Here is an 18,539-nt window from a genome sequence, read left to right as displayed (position 1 = left end):
TGTCCTGCTCAGTTCCTTTCTTACTGAAATACTTAGTAACTGAGGTTTCTCTTAGACTGAGATTCAACTAATATGCCTTGACTATGCACATCTACAACACATGCATGATCTGTCACAAAACAGAAAGCAGTGTTCTTGTATAATACATAAAATTACATATATTATGAGATAATGAATTTTTGGATGGAAAAAGCATGAACTTCACTTTTGAAATTATAGCAATTTCCTACTGCATCATGTTTTTCCTACTGGTTAATTGAGTAGAGTGAATGTACATCCATAATTTTTATCAAGACAGGTCAACATTTGTCCGTGAGTTTTCTTTTATTTTCTTTGTAAAGTTTTAGTCCAGAACATTTCTTGTTATTTATTTTCATTTGCTCATATTGTGTCTGTAACTCTTTGAGAAATGTTTGTCAGGATTAACACTCATCTTTTTGCAGCTCTTTCTCTACTCTGATGCATTTCTATCAGTACCCATATTTACATCAGTACCTTTACCAACGTTTATTAGTTCTGCATCTTCATGACTTGAATCAGTCCAGATTTATCAGAACTACAGGTATGTAAGAGGGAAGAACAGCGCCAGCACATCACCTCTACTTATACGCTACACCTCTCGCTCTTTCATCAGCCAATGTCTTTCGCACTTGCAAAAGTAGGTTATCTGACACGACAGTTTCCATGGCAACCGGTTCCTTGCTTTCACACTGAAGGCTAGTTAGAGGGCCGTGTGTGTGTTCCCAGACAGGCTATGTGAGGTAGAAGCTGAGACAGAGGTAAGAGCAAGGTCATATCGTCTTGTAAGAGGTTGGTTCACTGGTTTTATGTGTAATACTGGAATATGCTGACACCATATCAGGAGCATGTGCACCTAAAGGTTCTGTTCTCCACGTTTGAAGGCGCTGAATGAAAAAGAAAGACAAAAGTCATTATGCATCAGATTTTTCTTCGCAAAATAAAGATGCTGGGAATTTTTGCAAGATCTAAAGTCTACTTTTCTGCTTCCATAAGAATGGATTGCAGTAGCCGTATGGAACTAACAAAGACATCTTGATTTTTAGGTCATTATCCACAACCTTAATAAGCAGTAACTTTACTAAAAAAAAATGTTTGAAACATTTAGATGTGATCTGACAGAATGTCAAGGAGAAAAATAGATGGAAAAATGTTTTTTAAATACAATCAGCCCATATTCCCCCTCTCTACTTAACAGTGGTAAAGGGTTATGATCTGAGCTTGGTCTGCAGTTACCTTGAACCATCCACTAATCTCTTCAATGCTGCAAAGAACGGGCAAAAATTCCTCCTCTGATACAAAGTTATTCACTTAACTACTGCTTCATCTAATTGCTACAAAATATGTTATACATAATGACTCCAAAAAAAGTCCCAAGTGTCAATTTCCTAATAGCTGGAGCTCCAGCTGGAGGTAAATTTTTACACTGCACCATATATTACAGTAAATACAGGTTTAACTTAATATGTGTTTTTGTCCAGTCTGTAACAGAGCTGCAATCATTCTCTCAGCAGAACTCATTACTCTTTCTTGTTATCCTCTCTTCATCCGCTCTTTATCCCCTCTTCTTATCCTTTTTCTTTGGTCAGGAAGCAGAATCCACATCAATGCGCTTCTAGTGAGAAGGGGGATGAAGACCTGGATGAAAGTACAAAGGATGGAGATAGAAGAACAGGTGAGTGTAGAACAGATGATGACCACTGATTAACAAAAAAATGAAAAAAAAAAATGATAGGGAAAGGGAATGTCAGAGATCTAGGGTTATTACAAGACTGTATTCAAAGCTTGCCTTTTATCTCATTCTTCCTGCAACTGGGAAAGGAGGAAAGAGCAGACTGGAAAAAAGGAAGAGGAAGAGTAAAGTCCAAGCTTTAGTTCAGTTCAGACCCAATGCACCACTCAGCTGGGGTTTTGCTTCACAGAAATTTTTGTGGATGTAAGTGTTTGTGAGAATGGGTGTGGGGTATTTGTATAAAGAGCCCAAACAGTAGTAGGACTGGGTTGTTATTAGGACATCCTAAACTAAATGAGAAGTTTCTGATGTACTCAGAACAGCCCGTCTGGCACCAACATCCAGGCAGCGTTCAAAGTCACCTCAATCACCTTTCTTCCCCATTTTGATGCTAGAACAGGTTGTCATGACCATGGCTATGTTTGAATTCCCACCCTAATCCCTAACTGCTAAAAAACTATATAGTCCTGGACTATGTCATGCCCTGGATTTTAAAAGCAATCCGAACATCATGCTCACTACTTTTTTTCTTTAAAACGGTGAATATTACATCATCGATTTCATATGAGCGTTTCGTGATGACCATTTATAAATCCACTGTTCTGAAGATGAAAACGTTTATATTTTATTTAAAAAAATACATTTCAACACATGGGCTGCACGGTGGCGCAGTGGTTAGGGCTTTTGCCTCACAGCACAAAGGCCCCTGGTTCAAGTCCTGGCTGGGGGACCTGAACCGGAACATCAGTGGGGGGACCCTTCGGTGTGGAGTTTGCATGTTCTCCCTGTGCAGGCATGGGTTCTCTCTGGGGACTCAGGCTTCCTCCTACCGTCCAAAAACATGCTTCATAGGTCAATTGGCAACTCTAAATTGTCCATAGATGTGGGTGTGAGAGTGAGTGGATGTGATATTTACATACACACATACATATTTGTTTTTGCAAATATTTTATTTAAAAAACATACATAGAACTCCACTAACCATTTCCAGCAGTTTGCATGCTTTGGCTCCTCCACTACATTTTATTGCATGCCTGCAAACACTAGATGGCGTGGTCGAGTCAGGCTCTGCAAACTTTTTTTTTTTTTTTTTTGACAGAGTTTACCTGGGACGCTTTAATCAGTTTGTCTTCCAGGGCGGAGAAAACTTCAAGGAGGAGCCTGCAGACACACCGACATGCGTCCAAACGGAGGCTGAGACACAACTTAGATTGTGTGAAGTTGAACCTTTGAGACTTGCCGGTCCGTTTGGGGATGCTACAGGAACGCCGGGTCAGAGACTGAGCGGTGACCATAGGAGCAGGCGCCCATCCGCTGACTCTGCAAAGGAGCTGCACCAAAGGATCTGCAACCAACCCCCTCCACCCACAGGTAAGAGCTCCAACCGGAGGAATGCATGCATTGTGGTTGTTGCAAGTCTTTGCAGCTCTTGAAAAAAATAAAATAAAATAAAAACATTGATTATAACTGTAAAAAACAACAACATTTTGTTCTATAAAGTACTAGTGTGTGGTTCTTAGTTTGTGGATGACAATAACTTAAATTTCAGCACAACATTTCCCTTGTTTAATTCTATAGAACTTTTTTTTCAATCAGTAATTTTAAAAAACAGTTTAGTATTCATTTGCATTAGACACAGAGCAGATAATACTAAAAATAAAGTTTTAAGAGTTTTGATTTGCATGAATGATCCCTATAAAATAAATCTTTCAGTGTGGTGTGTGAAGGAAGCGTCCCTAAATAATTCAGAAGTATCAGTGCGTGTTGGTGCAAAGGTTGTAGCCCAAGGTGGGAGCATAATTTTCACATCTCTTGCTTTATGGTTAAGGCGTCACAAACTGTAGTGATTTATAATCCTAACTGCAATAATGCACTGACTCTACTTTACAGTCAAGTTATTTCTTTTAAATTTCGGCTTTAAATTAGTATTAATAAAGGCAAAGAAAAGGCTAAAATGTGTTTAGGTTGGTTTGCTTTCTTCTCCTGCATTGGCGTGCACTTCTGACCCTTGCACACCTTCTTCCCCTGTCTGCATAATTGTTTTCTTGGTGCCGCCTGGCTGTCCCGGCCCTGGGGGGAAGTCCTGCCCGCAGACAGGCAAGTGGGCCCGGTTGTGGACATGCTGGGTCCTGCCGCGCCTCTGAAGTCTGCTGGCTGTCTTTGAACTAGAGCTGCTGGAGGTGGAAATCAATCCGTCTCTATCCCCCTGTCTCTCTGACTCCCCCTGCAGCCCCCAGCGCAGCCTGTCTCTGCTGCCACTGAAGCTTTCATGTTTACAGGTAGAAAAGCAAAAGGAAGCGCTGAGAAGAAACAGGAGGGCGTGTAGCTTGTCTTCAAGAGACGTTAATATGGTTTCTGGGGATTAAAGGGATGAAGGTAGAAAAACTAACAAACCTGTTGCCTGTGGTCATGATCATCCTAAACTGAAATGAAGTGAAGCGATAATTTGTTTACTTACTCGTCGCTCTGTCACTTAGCTTTTCTTGGTATTTCATTTCACACAAAGCTCTATTTATTTTGGAGTGATTTCATAGGAGGAAGAAAGGATTCTTGTGAAAGTTAATGGTGAGATTTATGCAGAACACCAGCTGATTTTGATCCAACACATTATGCCCCTTTAACGCTGTAGAGAGTTTTGTGAAAGCTCCAGAGGCCTAATGGGATTGAAAGGTATGCCTCACACATATAGGAGGAAATTTCATCTTAACAAATCATAGAGTTTATTTGTAGAAGCTATTTAAACGCTTTACATCGAGCTAGGGAATAATTTATTGTTACTGTCAGATCAAGGGCGGTTGAAACAGACCATATGAAACAAGCACAATTGCCCTCAAAGTTGTATCTTTTGTAAATTTGCTGCAGATTTATGGAGCAAAAGCTAGGAACAGATTGAAACAGACACGGCTTGCAGAATATTAAAAAACATTTAAAAGATTGCATCCCAAATTGAGGATTACTGGAAAACAATTAAAATGTAAAATGATAGTGACATGTTGTAGGGATTCGACTCTATTTTAAGCCATATATTTTCAACTCTGCTTATCAGAGCCCGTTTTAAAGGACACATTTTTAAAGGCTTTTTATGGCCTTTCTATTTTATTATGAGCAAATACACAACAAAGGTAATAAAGGGTTTTTACTTCTCTGTAGGTCTGTGATTTCAGATTAAGTAAGTCTTCTAAACAGAACTTGTAGGCTTAGAAAGTCACACAAAGTTATTCATTTTGTTTGCAATTTTTGTCAGAATGAAATTCTATATAAATATGTAGCTAAAATGAAATAAAATTCCTTGACTATAACAAACTTCTTTTTTAAAATGTCTATATTTACAAAACCTTCTACAGCTTCTCTAGATCTGAGAATTTAAAGAAACACTGATGAATGTTGTGTTTTTGGTGATCTTAACATGTTTTTGTGGCATTTTCCTGATGATGGAATTACATATATATAGAAAATTATGCTCAAACTTCCATTTTTTCAGTGTTTCTTTATTCATATAGTTGTAAATCAGGAGCTAACGAAAAAATTCCATTTAAAAAGGGCGTAGAAAAATGCCGAGCGGGCCACAAGGTCTTTGCTCCAAGCTTTCAGCAACTGAGAGGGGAATGGGGGCGGGGTCGCTCCGTGCTAATTGTTCCGCCCACAACTCAGAAGCAAATTTTTCATGAATTCCTGCCGCTCTGAAGAAATAATATCCTAGGAAAACCACCGTTTTTCTTTCATTTTTCCACAAAACAGCATAATCATAATAGTCATGGCTTTACTAATGTGCCTTTACAAAATAAATATATATTAGGGCTGCACGATATGAGGAAAAATCGCGATATGCGATATTTGAGATTAATATTGCGATAACGGTATAATTTGCGGTATATAAAGCAATAGCAAAACAACCAAAAACATCATTCCCATTTCATTGCAACAGTTTAAAAATTATACTCCTAATGACCCTCGACGACATAGGAGACAAACATCTAACATAACAGGTCTCCATCCAATTGGTCTAAAAGGTGAAGACGTCCATCCGATTGGTCAAATGCATGAAGGGATTTATTTGATTCGTTAAATGCTTCAAGCTGCCATAAGATTGTTTTAACACATTTAAGGTTTACGATTTATTTATTGTCTTTTGGGATATGCATATTGCAGAGCTGGATATTGCGATAACGATAAATTTGCAGTATATTGTGCAGGCCTAATATATATATATTTGACGAGTTGCACAGTCTCTCCTAGTTAGCACTTAAAAAACATCTTGCAATTCCTAATATCTATGTCAATTATGCCAGCTTCATTTTATAGGTGGTGTTGGTGAAGGCTTTGCTGCTGGGTAGACATCAATTTTGCCATAGTCCAGCTTGATATGGGGCTTAAATATCTGAACAGACTTAAGCTGGTGTTGCAAATTGGTAGAAAGCACACAGAGCTCTTAATTCTCTTATTTATTTTAATTTTTGTTTTCAATGTTTTTAAAGAGATAAATAAATCACTGATTAATAAGGAAAGCTGTAGAACAACTGACTGGTTGGGTGATGGAACAAAGATGTGAGTCTCTATCTTGGACCTCTTTTTGACCTTCAGGCTAGCATTCATGTTACTTGACTAAAAATGATTTAAAAAAAAAACACTTTTGAAACAGGTAAGAATACATACAAATGAAGAAAAAGGTCTAATGTTTTGTTGCCTGGCATGCAATATAAAGGGAGCAGATAGCATTTTACTACTTTTTCTTACTTTTTTTATTCAATTTTTTCTCTTTTGGGTCAGAACTTGCTTGAGGCAATATCACCCCCCCCCCCCCCCCCCCCCCCCCAATAACCAACTGTTATTACTGTGTGTTGTGCCTAGAAAGTTTGTTCCAATCTGATCTGTAAAAGTGCAAAGTGAAAAAACACAAAGGAAGGGGTTTTGGCATTCCCCTTCCAGTTGAACTGAGTAATGCTGGACTTTTTTGGTCTCAAAGTACCCATAGAAACAAAATGAGGTGTACAGCGTTTTTAAATGCATCTGTTTTAACCATTGCATTGTGGGAATCCCAGGGAGAAATGTGCGGGGGAAAAATGATTCAAGGCACTCGTTTGGAAGCAACTTCAGCAAACTTTTTGCTTTAAAAAACTGTTAAAATGCACATCTTTATTTCTTCATTAAGGTTTGATAAATGGAGTAAAAAAGTGAAGTAAAGTAAATTTGGTCAAAATAAATTTTTTACGAGTTTAAAAGTTTCCAGTACGTTATTTTATTTATCAGTTTTGACAAAGCTAACTTTAGAGGTTTATCCACTATTGTTGACACACTGATCATTTTTACACAGCACTTCATTTATTAGATTTAAAAAGAAAATGACAGGTTCTTAGCAAAGAAATATTCATTTTCTTCCTATTGCTTTATCCTGGCTGTTAGTCAGTTAGCAGGAATTAAACACACAGATGAATTCCAGCTTGCAGATTGGCCTTCCAACTTATTGTCAATACAGAATAAACAGAGACAGACGCAGAGACAGAGAGATAGACGTTCTGCTCCAGGAAAGTTAAAGAGGGGAACAAGGGATCAAGGAGAGCAGACGATGAAAGACAGATCACCGGCAGGCAGAAAATCAAAGAGCATGCTGACTGACTTGAACTGCCATAGGTGTGTGATAGGAGAGATTGTGTGCAGGTATTTGCAGCATTTTTTTTCATGCCCCTTAAGACTTTGTTTCTCCGGCACACAGAGTGGGAAGCTGACAGTAAGCCTGTAATTAAAGCAATCATAAGATGAAGAGAGATGAAAAACCTCATTTACTCTTAAGCAAAGACACACTTTTTCATATGAAAAGAACTAAAATTGTTAGAGGCAGAGTTTTTGTTCTCCTAGAGAAAAACATTCTCATTAATCAAGATGAAGGAATGAAGTGTCGCTGCTTTTGGTGCGTCTTTAGACTGCTTTGTTAGTGAAAATAAGAAGTTGTGCTTTTCGGATGCTCCTGTGAAGACTCAGTTCACTGTTATGGGTCATAAAGTTGGAGTAAGATGGTGTTTATCCTGGTGGAGGCAGGGGTTGAGGGGGGCTGCTGTTGTCTGAGGTTTGGGTCTGTCTCCAAAGTTAGAAACCTCTTTAGTTATAGGTTTATTTTCACATCAAACTTCGATGGTAGTCATCTAACTAATCAGATGTATTTATTTCTAGCTCATTTAGTTCCTCATGTGAGCCTTGGTGGCTACTTTGCTGAGTGATTTTGACTTCCTGTGGGACCAATTTATGCCTTCAAAAGCTAAAGAGAGCCTTGCAGAAACATACACAGACCTTTCTCCCTTTGGATCTGTCTGCAATCAGCGAGCTTCGTTAGGTAAAAGCGGTTGGTCTGTTGTGAATGACAGGCCACCAGCACCTTCTATGCATTTAATCTCCAGCTTCCTAAAAAAAGAGTGCCAACAGTGCATTCCTCCTCCATATCATCAGAAAAAAATAGACAGTTTGAGCTCATACATTGACAGAACAATGACCTAGTTCACTAAGTTGGTTTAAAATGTGTAGATGCATTTATGCATTTGGCTGTGAAAGTGTATGTGGGTTGATAAATTATTATTGCTTTATTGTATGTCGTTGAGCTGAACTAGTATAAACAAATACTTGCAATTACTGCTGTATTTTTGTAGTAATTATTCTCATGGTTTTCTGTCGGAATTACACAGAAAATGTAGGTACAATTTTTAAAAACTTGGCTCGCCATTGTTGGTTTTTCACAAGGTTTAGCTTTAAATAAGAGAGCAAAGAAACAAAACTGTTGGGAAAATCCAAACTTTTTATCTTTTATGCAGCCACCTCACAGAAGTTTTTCACTTTTATCATTTTCCCAGACTATAATTTGTGTCTTCTACACTTTTACTTAGTGCTAGGCACATTAATTAAAGGTGTATAGAGTGGATGGCTTAATAGTTTAAAAATTACTCCCAGACAGACATCAAGAGATGATAATGACATGATTTTCTCATCTGTCGGAGGCAGTGGTATTTGCAGGTGCACACTACCATTTGATATTGTGTTATGGCAAAACACAAACACAAAGAAACCAACGGTGTGACATTTTTTGTAACTTATCTAAAGCATAACCTGCAGTAGTTTGCAGTCCACAATTGTTGTCCGTCAAACTTTAGAATAAAATGAGATGATATAGTTTGTCAATTCACTTCCCCATTGAATTTCCCAGATTACAATTGATTTAACTGTAATGATTCTATCTGCACCAGCTTAAATGTTTTAAGCTAAATATGGTATTTTTTTCCCCTACATAAATACTGATGCACCTGTACACAGTGTCTGTGCAGATGTTCATTCATCCAGGTTGATTCTGTTGAAGTGGAAGATGAAAATGCAGTTAACTTGACCTTATCTTTAATTATTGAAGACATTTCACCTGTTCTCCTAGAGGTTTTCTCATTTCTGACCATTTGAGAATTCAAAGAATAATTCAGAATTAAAAAAAAAAGAGTCTTGGAGATGTCTTTAATAATAAAGAATAAAGTTCAGTTTATTGCTTTTTTTGCTTTCTACATCAATCGTTCTTAAACAGACATACAGCTTCAACTAAAATTGAAGCCGTATGTCTATAGAGGAACGATTATATAAAAAAATAAATCATGTAAGATAAAACAAGATGGAACAAAAAACAGAAACCAAAACCAAATATGCATCTAATACATTAGTAAAAAACTCTCTAGAACTAAAATTGAACATCTCTGAAAAGACAGGAAGTACATGTTGACAATAGTTTTAGATAATTATAATCATATCCGCTTTAGTTTTTTTCCCCTTCCTCCTCAATGTATTTATTTATTTACTTGATTTTCTGTGACCCTATGGCACAATCCAAAGACTTATTTGGAGTAAAATAAAAACAGGACAAACTAAAACGATGTATTAAAGTCTGTCTGCATTATTGCTTCACTAGTGTTACCATAAGTGTTTGTTTTAAATGTCACTTTTAAAGACAAGAAGGAAAATGTTCCAAAAATCAAAAGAGACATTTAATGGAAATGGGTCTTTCAAAAACATCAGAATTCAAGATGACAAAAAAAAAAGGTCTTAAATCTGTATGCTGTTAATGTGATTGTCATCAGTTAGAAAAAGCTTTTCAAAAGACCACAAACTGTACTTCAACCGCATTCATCACTATCTACATTGCTCTGCTTCTTGGCTGCGTTCCCTGGCCACTAATTGGCCTAATACTTAATTGAGTAGTCAACGCTGTAATAAATATCCTTTACTGAGTTGGACGGTGATTGTTAAAAGCTATTTCCCCACATAATCCATCCGGAAGAGAGCGCAGTGGTACAAGGCTATCAAAACATGGAAGGCATCCAAATTCACCAGGCACACACACTCATCAGCTCGTAAAAAAAGGGAATTCTCTTATGTAACCCCTAAAATGAGGAAAATTCAACCCAAGATCAGCTTCTGCAAGCAACGTTACATTTTGCCATTGATTTTTGAGCAGGTGAAGTTACCAAAGCTTTCAATAAAATGCTTGGAAAAGCAGATTCAGCAAAAAAAAAAATGTTGACATTATTTATCGTTACAGTGTGCGGTCAAACTGCTGCCTCTTTATATGTTTTATTACCTAATGTTTTAAATTGGGTAATATTTCTGCTGCTGATTGGAAGAAGAGTCAGCTTCTGGTTTGTCGCTGCAGAACTTTTTTTCCTCCCGATAGTAAGCTGTACAGAAGCAAGAATCACCAAAAAAGTTTTTTGTTGGTAATTGCGGTCTAGCAAAAGGTGACAGATTTTTTTTCTTCTTTCATTGTTAGAGGACTAAGAGGACAAACCCCTTTCCTTTAAAAAAAATCTTTTCTTTCCATCAGAGCTGGTGTTAGTTGGTTCCCCCTCCAAATGAGCGGCTTCTGTCCCTTCAAAAACAACCAGAAGCAAATGGCAGCCTGTACATTTTTTCCATCTTAACTGAACAAAGTCTTTGAGCCCATCCTATTGTGAAAACACCCAAAACAGTGCCTACTTTTACCATAAAGACGAGTCGAAACACCTAAAAGTTAATTTATGTGAACTTCCTTTTGACCACGCTACTAAATGACGTAAGGATTTAACATTAACATTTTCCCCCATGAAGCAAATGTAGTGAAAAACTGTGAAATACACTAATACTGTTATCTTTTTTTCAAAGTCTGAAAGTGAAAGCTTTAAGAAAAAAAAAAACTGGTTTCAGACTGGCTGATTTCCATTAGATGAGGATGAAGAGTTTTCATTTTTTGTTTTTGGAATATGTTTTTTTAATTTTATAGAATTGAAATGTATTTTTGTTGATATGAGGCATATTACATTACGAATTTCTTTTGCTGCCATCCAAACAAAGGTCAAACATTTGAGGACATGTAGCTGATGAATAAAACAGTAAGAGGAAACAGAAGTCGGAGCTGTCTGGATCATCGGCTGTCCCTATGTAAGACATGCAGTCTGCTAGATACAGATACAGCCAAACACAGAGTAGTTATTTATCAGAGATTATACAATCTTTAGAAGATTAATGCCCCTTAGGGAGCTGGAGTCTGAGGCTTACTTTCATATCAGACCTGTCCCAACAGAGAAGGCTGAGGTTAGAGAGACAGGGTTGAAAGAGGTAAAACAGATTGTCAGAAGACACCAGAAGTCTTCAAACGCAACAGCACTGGTGGATGTGTTTGTGTGCAAGGGGGTTTGTGCGTACATCACTTTAACCCCATAATGAATAGCCTCAAGGGGTCCACAGCCATTTGGCAGTTATTCATTTCCTGATTTCAAAAAGAAAGGAAGAAAAAAAAACACCATCAAGCCTTTTATCTCTTAGGCAGACTTAAAAACACACACAGACACATAGTACGTACCGGTTGTGGTCTTACCACAGTGTTTTGCACAATTAGGCTTATTTTGCTTTTAAAAATGAATGCTGTGTGCATTTATAAACTGTATGTCCATGTGCTGGTGTTTGTGTGTGGGTGTGCATGTTTGTGTGGGTGTGGATAGTGTAATTAAGCAAGATGAAATGCCTGGGCTGGAGAATTCTCCTTCGCCAAAGATCAGAAGACTGAAGTCTGCGACATGGATGAGTAAAATCTGCGGTTCAGAGGCATTTTTGACCTTGGATTGCAGATAATTGTGACTTTTTCCTTTTCGTGTCTCAAACGCAGACTCACACTTTGATGCTTTCAACAAGTTAAGATGGATGTAGACTTCAGCTGTTTTTAAAGTAAACTAATTGGGTTCAAGGACAGCTACACGTAAAAGAAAATCACACTCAAATATTGTGCTAATTCAAGCCCCAATCTTATCTTAAATAGAATCTTAACAGATGTTTTTTGTTGTTGTTGTTGTTGTTTTTGATTAAAAAAACAAGAACAATGTTTGCAGTAATTATTTTCTATGTAGGTTTGGGATCCCTTTCTGATTAAAGGCTATTGTGAACAATGAACCACAGGCTTTTGTCAATAGAAGCAAAGCAGAACTGAGATCTTCTCTAGTATGTTTAACAGATATATTATATTGTTAAAAAAAACAAAAAAAAAACAACATATGACATAGAAGGTCCAGTGATGGATCAGCTGTACTAAGAGGTTACGACATATTTGGTGACTTATTTAACAGTAATCAAACAAAGTTGTTTGTTAGCATTAATATCTTCCAGGTTTTTTTGATTTGTGAATTTGATGTAAATCTAAACCAAAGGCATTATACCTGCAATGGGAAAGGTATATTGAGTCTTTACAAATTAATAGATTACAATAAAACACAATCTTGTCTTTGCCATGTCTTTGCAAAAAATTAAAACAATGCAAAGGGGAAGCCTGCTGTCTGTGTTAAATGAGATGTATATGGACAAAAACAGACATTGATGTTGATGAATTCAACTGCAGCTGCAAATTGTGTTACCGGGTTGTCCCTAATGACCGTTAAAAAGAATCAAACGGGTCTTTTCTGAAACGTAGTCAAACAGTTGAAACAAACAAATTTCAAAGATGTTTGAACATATTTAGCAAAGGTGTAAGTGCAACTAAATGGATTAAAGTCATCTGTCATTTCAAAGACAACTTTTGTAATTCATATGAAAATAGAAATAGGAATAGAAAACAGCATTTCATAAAAATTAGTAGTTTTCCAAAAAATCTATTTCTTGCCACTAAAGTTAAAAAGGTCTAAGCTGCAAATGTGTTAAATATACAATAAAATTAGAAAAAATGTTGTGAAAGAAAAGGGGAGAGACTTATTTAGTGTTACAAGCCTAGTGGTTACTCAGTTAACTTTCCGATGCTGAAATTCACTTGGTTGTTAAAAAAGTTTCAGTCCTGAAGTCAAACTGTTACTTTGTGGTTTTACCTAATGGACTAAAATGCTCAGAAAGTTTAAATGGTGATTTTTGAGTTGTTTATATTATGTATCTTAAGTCCATTTCTTAGCCACGGTTTGTGGGACACATTTAACAAAAACTAGTCCATTTCATTGCAGTAAAAATGAGAGTTCATAACAAATGTCTCACAAAACATATGTGACAAAAGAAAGAGTCTTATGTTGAAATGTAGTTACAGTGGTAAACTTGATAAAAGCAAAGATTAGCCTGTGGTGGTTTGTTCTCACACTTCACACTTATAAGTCAGAAGAATGCCACAGGGTGTTTACCACTGTTCCTGGTTTATTGGCAGTGATGTGATACTAATGGTGCACTGAACTCACTGGAGCCACACACATGCACAACATTTCCCCTCAACGACAGTTGGCAAGAACAGATTCATAACTTCACTGATGTTTAACAGAAGTTTGCCTTGCCAGACTGAAGAGAAGAAATGTTTGTGTGTTTATTGGGCTTTAAGTTTTGAAATTGACCATTTTCTTCTGCCCCAGCAGGGAAAGGAAATGAAAATGTGGAAAAGAAGAGGTCAGAAGAAATCCATGTTTTTGTCTTCATTACTGGTAAGGAACTCTCCTTGCTGTACTCGTTTTTTTCCATTATTCTATTTTTTTCTCTCTCCATCTTACAATCACTGCAAAAATCAAAAATACATTTCAGAAACTTTGTGACATTTTGTGTAAGCAACTTGAATAAAACCTTAAAATGTTACAGAGGGCAAAAAATCCCTGTAAAATCAAAGAATGTTTTGTTAAAAACCACTGGCTTAAATGTAACAGTATTTTTGTCTCATATTCTTTCTTTAAATGCAGGGACACACTGCAGCTCTCAAAAAGCAAGAATTACGCTAAATCATGTCCCACTGTTACAATTGCTTGTGTGCAGAAATGTCAGTTGCATTTATAGCCCCAAAGTGAATTTTTTTGAAGTGCTTTGACACAGCTGGTTGTGTGCAGCTGGTATGATAAATTACTCTGACAGACAGTTTGTTTACTCAGCTTTGAAAAAGGAGGATGATGAAGAAATTCAGAGGATGTACTGCAGGATTTATTTGCTTTCCAGTGACTTGGAGTGGGTTAACTGTCCTGTTAACTCAACTAAAAATACAGGAAACATTCAGGATATAGGAAATGACAGACACTACTTGGGGCTAAACTGGAAAAATTAAGAGATGAGAGTCAGAACTTCAATTAATGTTGAAAAAAAAAGTAATTTAAAAAAAAAAATCTCTTTTTCTTTTTTTAGTCTTACTTTGATAAACTTTCCGACTTAAAACATGCATGAATTCTGGATAGATATGCCAATGAAGACCCATAAACTGAACATGTTTTCTTTTTGTTTTTTTTCTTTTCTTTTCTTTGTCCAACCCATTATGTTAAATTGGGACTATAAAAGGGGAACTTTAACCTGCCCAAAACCACAATTAACTAAAGGGGAAAAAAAAAGAAATGTGCCAAAAATCCTTTATCAAACAAAGTAAACAACAGAAATTTAAGCAGAACATTATTATTTTTATTTCTGAAGCCCCTAACTCGTGTTTTTTTATTAATATTATCATTGTATTATTGTGCTTGTGCCTAAATCTATTTTACAGTTGTAGTTTATATCCACATCCTACCCAAACAAAATGCAGCTTTGGATAACATTTGGTGAAAATAAAGAAACATGCCACGTTATGAAACCCCTTTTCTGACTTTCCTGACTCTAAAACATCAGGCTTGTGTTAATTCGAAGCGCTGGCCATTGTTTTCTGATGTTCAGAAAGGTCATACTAGAGAGCTGCAAACATACTTTTGTTCACATTATATAAATGAGAAACATTAAAGCAAAAGTGAGATAATGGAGGGTTTTAGTCATGCATTTTTTCCCCTTTCTTTAAATGTTCCTTTAATGACTTCCTAGGAGATGTTTTTTCAAAGTCACTTAGTTCAGAAGAACAAAATCTCTGCAAAAGGTTGTAAATACCAGCTGCTATTTATTACAATAAGCCAGAATTGTCCTGTCTCACATAGGAAGATGAAGCCACATGTTCAGTCACGTTTCTGTCACTTCAGGGGGACACTGCATTAACTTACGTTTCACGAAAAAGATACCCATCAGCCCCTGAGGCTAACAGTGAAAATATACTGATATCTTCTAACAAGACAAAAAAAAAAAAAAAACAGCTCAAGTGCAGGAATGTTTATATCTTCAAGCAAAGGTATTTTAACCAATCTGTCTTAATGGGATAAATCCAACACTTATCAATAAAAATGTTTAAAAGGTCTCAGTAAAACCATACTTTAAGGTATGATCCAGCTTTCTACACAAACAAATCAGAGGTACTACAACATTAAACTATACAACATATTCCATTGACAAATTTGATAACCTGTAGAGAGTCTTTCAAAATGTTTTTATTGATTTGATGAAACTGAGCTTAAATAGGATTGTTACTCAAAACACAGAAATGACTTGTCACAAGCTTTTTCGTCTCTGTCACCTTAGGTGTGCTGCATGTTTGCCAGTGCCGAGTACTCCAGCTGTGGGGAATATGAGTTCTTCAACCAGACCAGTAACAGTTGCCAAGCTTGCCCTCAATGCCGGCCAGGACAAGAACCAAACATGGTAAGTATTCAAACTTTAACAAGGTAATTTAGGGCCAACTTTTGTTAATGTAGAAAGCAGAAAAACAAAAAGAAAGGAAGCTCCAAAATGAAACAACTGAAAATTCTAACCGACCTGTGAAATAGGATGATAAGATGTTATGAACCAAATGTGTCAGTTTTCCACAGACTACCCACCATTACCTTCCCCCCTGCAAAAATGCAGAACTCACACATAGCTGCACAGCGAAGAATGCCCTAATTCAAATGAGCAATTTCTTTATGGTTTATTGCTCTCATTGACTTCAATGCGAAGGCATGCATCACTGTGAATGACACGCAGTAGTCACAGAGTGATTTAGCATCCATCAGTCAACCAGTAGACAGCCAAAGCAAACACATCGCACGCTAATGCTTCAGTGGACACCTGAAGTGGGGGGGGGGCACACCTTCCAAATCAAGACAGCTGCAGTCGAGTGTGAACGCAGCAAATTATAGTCATTTTGGTCCTGGAAATGTATGATTTTTTTGAGTGTTTCCTCTAATGTCATAGTTTTATGGTGTCAATTGTCAATTTTGTATATATAAAAAAAAGCTTCCCTTAGTTTATCAAACTGTCTTAAGACTGAATATCCTCCAATTTGAGGAGCATTCACTGCTTTCTGAGGGAACCCCTCAGCTGTAACGCAAAGCTGTCAAACAAAGACCAAACATCAGGCAGACAGAGTTAGCAGCTATTGTGGGTTGGACGTGGAGCAGCACTCTGTAGCTGATAAGACATGTTTAACTAAGGATGTTTGAAAAAAAACTTTAACTTTTAACTTAACTTTGGAAGGTTTTTATAACTAATAGGTCCATGTGGTAGGAAATTCATGGGAAATTCAATTATATTTTTAAGTGGAATAGAAACTGTACTTTAACTTATATATATATATATATATATATATATATATATATATATATATATATATATATATATATATAAACAAAAGACAGAGTTTTTTTAAAAGCCCATAAATTAAAACCAATAGTAGTAGATTACCTGTTACCTATTTTATTTCCGATTAATAACAAATCAGCTTTCTAGTCGCACTTTTTTTTTATCTAAAGCAAACAATATTTTTGACCACTCTAAACGTTAGATCACTTTTCTTATGATCAAAGCCTTTTTTTTTTGAAAGAGAAATGTAACTATTTGTTACCATTCCCCCTCTCCAAGAAAAGTGTTTTATCTGTTAGATGATAGCCCCCTTTGGACGTTCTCCAGCTACCTTGATCCGCTGGGTGCCACAGCTTGTAATTCACATGTTCCTTTGTTTCCCAGAGGTCTTCTTGCATGTGGTCTAGTGTGTGTTTTGACATGCTTTCATTCAAGGGAAAAGCGGAAGGTTTCTCCTCACAAAAGAGACTTCAGAAAACACATTTGGAGCAATACATCACACAGCTACAAACGTTTAGGATCCACATAACACACGTGTGTATTCACTAGACTGTTTTTCAGAATGTAAACACATGTAAAGCAGCCATTCATTTGATATGAATCTACTTTGTATCTTACTTAATTAGTGCTTAAACAGAGTTTTAGTTTGCATTTTGTCAAAGCTTCTTTTCTAACATGATTAGATGTTTCCACAGGTTTAATGCTACGTTTTCACCAACGCGCATTCTTGAACTGCTTTTAGCACATGGTGTTCACACTAGTGTGAAACGTCAAGGCAAATCTTACGTATCTTGCTCAAGGCGCTTTATTTTCACATCTCTAGTTCAATATATGAAAGACTTGGTGTCATATCATTTCCGGCAGGATACAAAAATCAATTATAAATTTCTCCTCCTTGATCAATTTTTACATGCTTTGGTACTTGCATGAATTCAAAGGGATGCCACCCATACGTCACTATGTCTGATTGGTCAAAGTTGAACTGGTTTTATCGCATAATTGCATAGAGCCATGCACTGTAGGTGAACCTGAAATGTTGGAAAGAGATGCTGAGTGTAGACCTTTAAACATACAGCATTAAAACGTTCGTAGAAACATGTGCAGGGACGCGGTAGCGCGTCCACATTCAAAGAGTTTTGAATGTGGACGCCCAAATTGTGTTCGCTTGAATGTGTGCTGCCAACATAGCATAAGATGTTGTTGTTCACCTTTCAGGGGTCGCCGCAGCGAATCAGTGTTGACTAATCGCACAGGTGATTTGGTCGAGATTATAATTCCGAATGGGCTGGGGACCAGCGCAGGGACCAGCACTATGTAGCCCATATTGCCCAAGGACCTTTAACCAACAAAGCCATCCATGCGCTTCCTGAGCATGATTTATAGAATGTGTACTTACTTAAAAAAAGGTAACTAAAAAATTTAAAAAAATATATAAAAAAAACTATAACTAAAAAAAAAAACTTCCACTCTCCCTGCCTCATCATAATACTGTACAAATTCACAGAGGAGACACATTTGCTTTGAAAAGGAGGAGGTTTTCAATCAACCAAAACTTGTTAAAGGTGCTGAACAGAAGCAAAGTCTCAGTGAGTCAGTGTTCATAAGATCAAGGCACGCTTTAGCTCAAAGTGACATGATCCTACTGATATCTCAGAGCACTTTTCCATCAAATAATCGCACTGCGACTTGCGGACGTGAAACAGAAGGGGGGTATTGCATTTCTTAAAGGTTTAGTCTACTGTAGCCCAAAGGGAAAAGACACAGGCCTGTTTAATAGTCAGATGAAAGCGCAAAGGGAAATTAAAGATGAAAGAGCAAAAGAGTGTGTTTTTTTGTATATGTGAGCATGTGTGTATACTTGTGTGGCCCGCTCGGCCTCCCCACTGAGAGGAAGCGC

At 36.9% G+C, this 18,539-nt stretch overlaps 1 protein-coding gene across 3 annotated transcripts in view; it reads left to right on the top strand.

Annotated features, from left to right (window-relative positions):
- The first annotated feature begins 1,136 nt into the window (after positions 1-1,136).
- Positions 1,137-18,539, top strand: part of edar (ectodysplasin A receptor) — a 36,761-nt gene continuing 19,358 nt past the window's right edge. Inside the window, exons 1-4 of one of the 3 annotated variants that reach the window (XM_020712811.2) lie at positions 1,137-1,693; positions 2,887-3,121; positions 13,615-13,680; positions 15,605-15,724. In XM_020712811.2, the coding sequence (XP_020568470.1) occupies positions 13,624-13,680; positions 15,605-15,724 (177 nt within the window). In that variant the 5' untranslated portion in view covers positions 1,137-1,693; positions 2,887-3,121; positions 13,615-13,623. 3 annotated transcript variants of the gene reach the window in all.

Source organism: Oryzias latipes, chromosome 21 (genome assembly GCF_002234675.1).
Source record: "Oryzias latipes chromosome 21, ASM223467v1".
NCBI classification, from domain to species: Eukaryota; Metazoa; Chordata; class Actinopteri; order Beloniformes; family Adrianichthyidae; genus Oryzias; species Oryzias latipes.
Note: the sequence above shows the minus strand (reverse complement) of the source record. Positions and strands in the feature narration are given on the sequence as shown.